Source organism: Triturus cristatus, chromosome 5_2 (genome assembly GCF_964204655.1).
Source record: "Triturus cristatus chromosome 5_2, aTriCri1.1, whole genome shotgun sequence".
Lineage (NCBI taxonomy): Eukaryota > Metazoa > Chordata > Amphibia > Caudata > Salamandridae > Triturus > Triturus cristatus.
The window spans coordinates 736,455,147-736,465,788 of NC_140588.1; the positions used below are offsets into that span (position 1 = coordinate 736,455,147).

The 10,642-nt window shown below is 42.0% G+C and overlaps 1 protein-coding gene across 1 annotated transcript; it reads left to right on the plus strand.

Annotated features, from left to right (window-relative positions):
• Window positions 1-2,785: 2,785 nt before the first annotated feature.
• On the plus strand, window positions 2,786-5,158 carry LOC146829196 (E3 SUMO-protein ligase KIAA1586-like). The gene has a single exon (XM_085606660.1). The coding sequence runs from the start codon at window positions 3,443-3,445 to the stop codon at window positions 5,156-5,158; it is 1,716 nt and encodes a 571-aa protein (XP_085462786.1). The 5' UTR covers window positions 2,786-3,442.
• The last annotated feature ends 5,484 nt before the right edge of the window (window positions 5,159-10,642 follow it).

Sequence of the window (10,642 nt, forward strand, 5' to 3'; positions counted from 1 at the left end):
ATGCACTTCCATTGATGGAGCGGCTAGAGATTCTCCACTCAGTGCTGCTGTGCACCTTAATATGTATTAAAAAAAGAGATGATGTGCAAAAAGACTGACAGGAGTAGGTCAGCGTCAGCCATCAGCCTCGCAGTGTCCTCCATTAATTTGATTCGAACTTCAAAGCAATCTATAACGTGCGATTAAACAGGCGGCCCGTGAACTTTTCGTACCTCTGGCTTTCTTCAGTGAGTCGTGCGGATGTATTTTTCTCAAGAATTGTTTGCTTTTATTTATGGCGGATACTGGCAGAGCTGCAGTTTGTGTCTACTAAGTAGACAAATACCTTGGCCTTCATGAAGTTTATTTATGCCTCTCTACTTTCTTAAGTTCCTTATTACTAACAGCCGCAAAACAGAAGCATGGTAGCAAGAGGGAGGAGAGGTGAGGAATAACTTAGAAGATGCCATTAGGGAGGAAAGGGTAGGAAGCAGAGAGAGAGAGACAGAGGTAACGAGGGGTGAGCCCTGAGGTCACATACCAAGAGAGAGATGACAGAGCAAGAGATGGGTGAGGAGAGAAGGAAAGATATATAGAAAGACAGGGTGTTGAGGGAGGGATAGGTAGACTAGAGAGAAACTAAAGTAAAGACAATAAGAGTTGGAGGTAGACCGGGGGGGCGTGGCGGTGAGATTTAGAGAGAAAAATAGAAGCAAGAGAGCGAATCCTGGGGACTTTGCTACATTATGCTCCCAAACTGGGCGTTACATATCTGTGATTGTTCAACAACTTTGAGCGATGTTTTTAATTTACAGGACAACAAGGTTATGGTGAAAATGTCTCTATTTTGCTCCGGAGAAAAAATATTTGTCTAGTGTGGCCTGCAACAAATTATCTACTTTAGGACTTCGTTTCTTACTCCCGAATGTCATTACATTGAAGTTTATTTATCAAATGTGTAAGTTTGATGATGTCTTAAATAAGCCTGCACAGGTGCTCAAGCCCGAACATAGATGTAAAGTTATCCCTCACTGATACACCCTAATAGTAGCTACAACACACAGCTGTTGCAGGAATCTCAACAAAGAATCTCTGCCAGCACAGTATCTCTGGGAGAGACTCAGGATAGCTTGGCGTTTCACAATAAACACAGGCCTACATGCTGCCTGCAAAGTGCCCTTTAGGCCTTGCTTAACCCAAGGCACGGATTTGAATTTTGTCTCTGGGTAAGTCATTTTTTCCCCATTTCCAGGGATGACGGCTCACCTCGCTAGCCCATTCCTGAGATTGCCTTAAATTAAAGTGCCAAGCCCTGGAGGTACCAAAGAAAACATACCGAATGTGACAGCAGGAGTATGGTCCCTATACAACCTGTGTCTTCCTCACAGGACTCACTTTGCTTCAGAGACCTATGTTAAGCCATCGTGAATCATTACTGCTGTTTCGTAGAGCTATTCCTACATACATATCATTAATAAATAACAACTAGCAATGTCTCTGGTAGCCACTCAACTGTCCAAAGCATCAGCCGATATGCAGGTATTCTACCACAGCACTGGATAGAGCAGGAAGTTGAGGCACTTGGGGTTGGTGAGTTTAGGATTGTGGAAAGATTTGGTTCATACAGTTGAGTTCACCAACACCACTCAACAAGCAGTGGGCTTCTAAATGCTCCACTGCAACATACCACACTCTCACCACCTCCGCCGGAATGGGCAAGGCTCATTTGCTATGTTTGTCCTTAGTGTGATGTTTGCATTTTTCTCAATCTTATGACTTCATTCAGTGATGCAACATTGAGGGCAGCAGCAACACTCTGAAAATTGTTCCAGGCCCACTGGCTTGGGTACCTTTCTTTGACATTTTCATGCTTTCTGGCCTGGCCCGGGTGCCTTTGTCTGCCGTTTCTATGCTTTCTGCCCTGGGTGCGTTTGTGTGACGTTTCCATGATTTCTGGCCTGGGTGCCTTTGTGTGACGTTTCCATGATTTCTTGCCAGGGTGCCTTTGTGTGACGTTTCCATGCTTTCTGGCCTGGCTGTGTGCCTTTGTGTGACTTTTCCATGCTTTCTGACCTGGCTCGTTGCCTTTGTGTGACATTTCTATGCTTTCTGGGCTGGGTGCCTTTGTGTGACATTTCTATGCTTTCTGGCCTGGCTGGGTGCCTTTGTGTGACATTTCCATGCTTTCTGGCCTGGGTGCTTATGTCAGGTCATCATTTATGATTTACTATGATTTGAAAGTTGATACAGCTAAATATGTAATGGAAAATAAGTTGTGCACCATTTTGGTTTTTCTTTTTGCAAAATGTTTGAGGGGAGATTTCCCCTTCATCCAAACACCTCTGACAGTCATTAAGCTTGCTGTACTCGTGTGCTATGCACCGTATGGGGTCTGGTGTAACACAACTTGCCAGGGGTGCAATTATTTTTTGTGAATCGCAGTGTGTAACTAACTCTGCACACTGCCACCTCACCCTGCTTTTGTTATACCGGAAGCCAAAGCTTAAAATTGAGGCAAACTTTATAGACTTTGTGTCTCTTTCGAGTGAGCGCTGCAGGGCAGGCAGGAGTACGAGTTGGAAAAGGCCTGAATTTGGGTGGGCAAAGTAGGAGGAGAATCCATTTGGATTGTACTTGTAGTCAGTCATGGATGGTAATATATGTGCAGATGCAGAAATGTCTTTGGTGCAAACTGCAAATAATTATTAATTGTGCATGTTACTTAGACGAATTGACATCGCACTTTGCACGTCTAGCGTGTTTTCTTTCACTTTGCTTCCCTAGAATGTCACACACTGGACAGAAGAAGATTTCAAGCTACTTCACAAAATTTAAGCCCAAAGATGATGAGGAGCCTGCAAGCAAACTTGCTAGAAAAGACCATGTACTTCCAGTGGATGAAGTGAACAAGGAAGATGAAGAAGTGCGAGAGAAGGCACTGGATGAGAGTGACCCCACTACTAGCAGCAGCGTTATCACCCCTATAGAAGAAAAGACACAAGATAGTCCTCTTAGAGATGAGCAGCATCATGCTGTGGAAATTGATACAGAGCCAGAGGAAACAGCAAGCACTAGCAAACAGTTTAACATATCACTGAAACCACATTCAGACAGAGTTTTTAGGAAAGGTATTCTTCCCAAAGGTTGGAAACATGACCAAAAAATATATTTCCAACGCAAGCATCCATGGTTAATTGTTAAAGGCCCTAACCTTGGCTGTTCTGTGTGTCGCCAAGTCCGTGATCTTGGTGCTGAGAAATCCAGGGGAATGAAATTGTCCAAAGAATGGACTGAGTCTACTGTGAAGGCATATGGCACCAATATAGAGCAGCAGCAGAAATCATTGAGGAAAAAGATTGGAGAACATGCACAAAGCAAGGCTCATATTACAACTTTAAAAATCATAGAAAATGCATAAAAAGATCCTTTATTGAAAGTAACTGCAAAAGCGCAATCTTTACAAATGTCAGCAACAGCCAGAATATTCCGAGTAGCTTATAAGGAAGCAAAGCGGAACAGGCCAGCGTATGGTTTTGAAACCGAGATAGACTGTCACCAGTTGAATGGACTAGATATGGGGCGAATTTTGCACTCCAATGTAGCTTGCTCAAACATACAGCGCCACATAGCCTCAGAAATGAAGAGGAAGATATTTGCCAAAATTATTGAACTTTCCCCAAAAGTAAGTCTTTTACTAGATGAAGCCACTGCATTAAATAGGAAAAGTTCTTTAATTGTGTACATGCGAATGCAGCTACCTGGCATGGACTCCCCAGCTAATATTTTTGTTGACCTCATTGAGCTGAGTGATTTGTCAGCTGACGGCATAGTAAACAGTTTACTATCTGCACTTAAAAAAGATCCAGTTAACATAAGTGAGGATTTTCTCTCCAAATGCCTGGTTTCTGTTGCCTGTGATGGAGCTTCTGTGATGTTTGGCCGCCACAGTGGTGTTGTGAAGAGGTTGCAAGAAAAAATCTCTCCCAATATTGTAGCCTGGCACTGCTCAGTACATCGCCTGGAGCTTGCCGTTCATGATGTCATGAAAGATATTGGCGCTACAAATCATTTAAAAAACTTACTCGATAAGCTTTATTCTCTATTTACCACATCTGTTAAAAACCGTTTGGAGCTGAAAGAATGTGCAGAAGCTCTAGACATTCAGCTTTGCAGAACAGGTCGAGTGTTAGATACTCGTTGGGTTGCATCAAGCTTCAGAACAGTGGAGGCTATTTGGAATGCTTACCCTGCTCTCTACAAGCACTTTACTAGAGCAGCTGATGATGGTTCCCGTGACAGTTCAACACGAAATATGTACACAGGCCTAGGAAGGCGGTTATCATCTATCCAGTTTGTTGCTAATCTTGGGCTCATGTATGATGCTCTTCAGGAGTTATCAGAGTTATCACTCGAGTTACAGAGACGTGAGTCTACAATCATTGATGCTCATCGAGCTATTTGTCGGCAAATTGCAGTGTTTGAGGCAATGTTAGACAGGCAAGGGAACCACTTCTCACAGTGTAAAAAGGGCATAGAAGAAAATATATTCCAAGGTGTGATGCTGCACAAAGGAAAGACCACTGATAAAATCATTGAACAGGGACAGTTTTTTCGTAGTCTTGCAGAAAATCTAAGACATCGTGTGTTGTCTACAGGAGGTACTAATTCGACTGACAAAAGGGCAGACTATGATACACTGATTAGCGAAGTGAAAGTTTTATACAAACAGTACTGGCCTGATGAGCTACCTGTTCTTTATGGTGAAAGTGACATTGAGTCTCTGTGTAAACGATTCAACATTGCCAGTCGAGAAACTATACGTGCTTACAGAGAGTTTAAGGAATCTGGAGGGAAAGAAATTGAAAGGCAGTTCAAGGAGCTTTTGATGGCCTTACACACTATTGCAATCAGTACTGCAGAATGTGAGCGGGGCTTTTCTCAAATGAATCTTATTTGCACATCTACAAGAGCATCATTGCTGACTGAAATAACATGTTCTTTAATGTTTTTAAATCTTGTTGGCCCACCATTGAAGAGATTCAACCCCATCCCTTATGTTTTGTCATGGCTTGCAAAAGGACGAAGAGCAGCTGATGACAATAGGAGTAAAGCAAGGAAAGAGGAAGACTTGGAATGCTCAAGCAATTTAAACTGTTTGTGGGCATTTCTAGAAAAATAGATGCTAGCCAATTCCAACTGACAAAACACGTGTCATTGCAATGCTTTGAAAAAGTTAGGCTTTACTGTGTTTGGATATTTAATTATTGTTCTACTTTATATAGGCTATTTATTTGAAATTATAACACTTTGTTGACAGTGTCAATTTATTTAATATTTTTTATATTTATATCCCTTCCTTTTTTTTGGATGTTATATATATTGTTATATTTTATATATGTTATTTATTTTGTTTTTCTGAGACAATTCTTTTTCGTTTTTAATTTTAGAACATGTATGTATTTATTTGACTGTATTTATCTATATTTTAGTTTGAGTAATTTTGTCTTTATTTCTATTTTGTATGGTACTATGGTCATTTTGCACTAATGGGTATGACTTGAGAAACAGAAATTCAAACTGCCCAGGCAGACACTACCTATTCCTTTGCCTTAGGTACCTATAGGACTTTTGGGGAGTTGACATTTTTCTGTGCTTTGTTAATATACAAATCTTTAATTAAAAAGTCATATTTTGAATATATATGCGTCTTTCCTAATCTCTGTCTTGGCTGTATGATACAGAACTACATTTGGAAACGCCAGTTAAGTTCCATGTTTTTTACTATTCAGAATGTCTAATAAATGCACATATAGCTCCATGCCAGGGAGTAAGTTATAGTAGCAAGCCCAATTGTTAATCATCTTTTTTAATTGTTTCTCTAAAAGTAATCGCTTTAACTTTGCTATTTATTAATCCCAAACCCCTTCGGCCACTGGAAGTGACAGTGACTCATTCAAGTGTATTTCATGATTTTATTCAGCTTATCTGTTCTGATTTGACTAGTGTTTGTTTTCACAACATTTTGGTTTATTTTGTCACATAAGCTATGTAAACATTGTATCTTTGATCTCATAGACTATATTAAAAAGGGCATACCCTACCCCAGTATTGTCCTTTCCCCAAATTAGCACATAGAGCACTGGAATTGTCCAATGCATTAGTGATTTTATCTAATTTATTCCAAAATTGTGCTTTAAATGCACTTTTGATTTAATCTTTTTGAAAATGTTCACAGGGCAGGGGAACCTCCTATAAAAACCTTACTATGAGGAAGGCAGGCTCCCTTGCTGAAATTAATCTGACTTTTCGCTGTGCCCGTTGAGGATGTGGGTGGAGCTAATAACGGAAGTGGGTGGAGCCAGTGGAGGGAGTGGGTGGAGCCAAAGAAAAAGTAGGTGTGGCCTCTGACAAAGATTTGAGCACCTGCACTTCAAATTTTACAAATTAAGCACTGGATGTACCTAAATACTTACCATGATGATTTAGGGGAGAAAGCAGAGAGAGTGGGATCCTGATTACCAGGATTATAGTCAGACTAGTCAGAAACAGCATTACATCAAGCAAAAAGTGTGCGTAACCATAGAAGCAGATCCTACTTTCCTACACAACCCCCCACCCAAACGTAAGGAGATGAGACTAACCTTGCCCAGTTGAATCTTTATTTTCTAAGTGGAAATATCCATCTGCATTGACATGGTTACTCCCAGGTCTATGATCCACTGTATAGTCCATCCGCTGCAGAAAAATGGACCACCTCAAAAGTTTGGGATTTCCACCCTTCATCTGTTTAAGCCATAAGAGGGGCTTGTGATCTGTCTGAGCAATGAAGTGAGTGCCAAACAGGTATGGCCTCAGCTTTTCAAGCCCAGACCACAGCAAAGGCTTCCCTCTCAATGTCTGACCAAAAATCTCCCTGGGGGTCAACCTTCTGCTGATAAAAGCTACTGGTTGATCCTGGCCCCCTGCATTAAGTTGTGATAACACAGCCCCTACCCCTATAACAGATGCATCTGTCTGGACAATGAAAGGTTTGGAGTAGTCAGGACTTTGCAGATTGGGAGCAGCATACATGGCCTGCTTTAGGTCATCAAATGCCTTTTGACAACTTACTGTCCACTGAACTTTCTTCGGCATTCTTTTTGATGTCAGATTATTCAGGGGAGTCACAATGGACCCATATCCCTTCACAAATCTTCTTTAGTACCCAGTCAGGCCCAGGAAAACTCTGACCTGAGTCTGGGTAGTGGGAGCAACCCAGTCCACAATGGTCTGGATTTTGCTCTTCAATGGCTGAACCTGGCCTCCACCTACCAGGTGGCCCAAGTACACAACCTTGCTCTGCCCTAACTGCCTTTTGCAGGACCTCCAGGACATTTCTGAGGTGGACCAGGTGATCCTCCCAGGTGGAACTAACGACAGCTATATCATCTAGATATGCTGCACAATAGGCTTCCAGACCTGTTATGACTTTATTCACCAGCCTCTGAAATGTGGCAGGTATATTCTTCAGACCAAAGGGCATCACAATAAATTGATAATGCCCACTACGGGTTGATAATGTTGTTTTTGGCTTGGCATCCTCAGCTAGTCTGATTTGCCAGTAGCCAGCTGTTAGGTCAAATGTGCTCAGTAACTTGGCTGAGTCCAAAGTATCTATGACTTAATCTGCCCTGGGAATTGAATGAGCGTCAGTCCTAGTGACTGCATTTGTGCCTCTGTAGTCCACACAAAATCTCATCTCTCTTTTTCCACCCTTGGTGTGAGGTTTAGGTACAAGGACTACAGGACTAGCCCTGGGTTTATCAGAAGGCTTAATGAGACCCCAACTCTAGCATCTTTTGGACCTCTGTCTTGATGTAGTACCTGAAATGGTCCAGCTGTCTGTAGATTTAATTCTTTACAGGCAGACTGTCACCTGTGCCCACTTCATAGGTACACAAGGTGGTTTGACTGGGTGTCAGGGAGAACATATTTCTGTACTGATTGAGAACGTGCATGCAATCATTCTGCTGTTGATCAGTGAGGCTGCCTGCCAAGGCTACTCCATCTACTGATCATCAGGGTTCTGAGCGAAGAGATCAGGGAGAGGGTCACTCTCTGCCTCCTATCCCTCATCAGTTGCCATGAACAAGCCCATGACAGCCCTGTCAACAAAAGGTTTTAGGTGAAAGGGAAAGAACAAATGGCAGACCAGGGTCAAGCACATCTAGTCCACATGTACCATATATTAGAAAGTGGTGCAATCACTTAGGAACCCGCCGTCTGGAGGTGAAATTAGAAGCCAAATTTTCAAGAAAAAATGCAAGGTGCGCTCGTTGCGGAGTCAATCAAGCAAGCAAGAATCTGTTCCAAAATTGCTTCTTTTATTCAATCAATCTTTAAAACTGGCACACAGCCAACGCGTTTTGTTCCCAATTTTTCCAAAGGGAACTTCGTCAGAGCTGTAACATTATAGACAAGACATAACATCAATAGCACATTAACAAACATCAAAAAGACATTAATAATTTCAGACGGCCCACAAACTCATATAACAAAACCTCACATGAATAATACATATGTCAAATAAACATGATGAAGACATCAACAAAACTCACGAAATGAAATCAAAAATGTAACATAACAAGACTACACACTTTTAAATCAAATATAGAAACTTCACAAACAGGTGGTACATTTTTCATATACAAAGGGGAAAAAAATCTGCTAACCTCCATTACCATGGTCTTTCTGATTAATCGTGATTAAAACCCATTTGTCTGCCTTCTTTCCCAAATCTTGGGGAGAGGTCGGATCAGAGTCCACTAGGTACTGATGCAAAAGCTGGTTCTGACAATTATTAAGGATCTGCTCCCTCATAATCAAATTGTACAATCCTTGGTAGTCCTGTACCTTTTTTCCATGAAGCAAGTCTTTCAGAGCCTTATTAGCCCTGTCTACAAAGTCTACGCAGTTCTGGGTATGTGCCTTCTGGGTGTCTCTGAACTTAATCCTATACTGTTCAGGGGTTAAACCAACCCCATCTATGAGAGCACTCTTCAGTACTAAGTACTTGTCAGCATTCTCTTCTCTAACAGTGAGGAGCTTATCTCTGCCTTTGTTAGCACAGGAGAGCCACAAGATAGCTGACCGCTGCTCTTGAGGGACCCTCTGAACTTTACAGGCCCTCTCTAAAGCAGTGATCCATTTATGGATATCATCGCCCTCCTGGTAAGGAGGGACTATCTTGTTCAGGTTCCTATGGTCAAAAGAGGTTTCTCTAACCCTAGGGACACTGTTGCTGCAACCAGGGGATTCTAGTCCCAATTTGTTCCTAGCTTTCTGGATTTCTAGGGACTCTTTGTCAATGGCCAACTGCTCTTGCCTGAGCCTAAGCCTTGCTTTCTCAAGTTCAAGCAGTTGGTACTCCCTGTCAAAAGAGTTATCCGTCCTACTAGAGATGGGGGTCCCTACTGAATATCCTGAAGCATTGGATTCTCTAGAGGAGGCTCTAGACCTCCTTGGTCTACTCTAGACTCTTCCAGGAAGAAAAAAGGGGGACCTAGTTCTTGGGGCATACTCTGTGCCATTGGCACTATCCTCTGGGGGATCTGAGTGCTCCAGGTGGGAGTCATGAGACTCCTTCCGGTCAGGGTCAGAATTTAGGCAAACAAGGGTTTTCCCTCCTGACTTATCTTCTGCACTTTGCCTACCCACTCTGTCCTGTTCATCTGACCCACTAGCTTTCTGTAGGTCATCCAACAGTAACACCTCTAGGAAGCATTGACTATTAGGGCCTTTCTCTATCTTAAGCTTCCTAGAGGAACAGAGAGCCCTTAGTTCCTGGAACTTGAGGTGTAGGAAGCTGGCTCTGTATATACTATACCAAAATAAGGTATAGTGTGCACAGAATCCAGTGGAAATCCAAAGGTATTCAGAGGTAAAAGTAGATAGCACCTTACTCTCTATTTGTGGTAGTGTGGGCGAGCAGTAAGGCTTTATCAGAGGGTAGTGTTAAGCATTTGTTATACACACTCAATCAGCAAATTATGTCACACACTCAAAGACTGAACTCAGACTAATTTTGTTTGTATAAAAATATTGTTTAGTGGTATTTATTTCTAAGAATCAAGCAAGCCTGGCACAGGTAAGTGTATTTGATACTTTGCAAGGTAGGTTGAACAATACAAGCAAGCTGAATGAAAATGACTATGTTACAGGTTTGTAAATGCTTTCAGTATAGTGAAAAGTACTGTTAGATTACTTGAATTAATTTGCAGATTACTTTCTGAATTACTTTTTCTACTCAGTGTGATACACCTAGATGTCACACTGGGACATTTCCTAGAGAAAAGGTAAGTACGCAATTTTTAGTTCTTTGCAGTTTTTCAAAGTTCCATACCAAACCAATTTCACACAGAAAATTTTTCAAGGAAAAACAGTCAATGTATTCCTATGGAGAGAAATGAAGTTATCGCTTAACAGGTAAGTACTTTGTTGTGGGAGTTGGTATTCTGGGGTTAGAACCAGGGTTCCCCCAGAGTCAAGGATGCACTCTCAAAACACCTTCAGCAGCACTAGGGCGGCTGGGTACAGAGTGCTGTGGCCCAATGTTATCCAATAGAGGATAGGGGCCTACGGTTGGTGGCTGCTCACGAGCAGGCCACAAGATTGTGGGAGCAAA

Bases quoted from the DNA above. Each gene is read 5' to 3' on its own strand.
- LOC146829196 (XM_085606660.1), top strand. From the start codon at position 3,443: ATGTCAGCAACAGCCAGAATATTCCGAGTAGCTTATAAGGAAGCAAAG.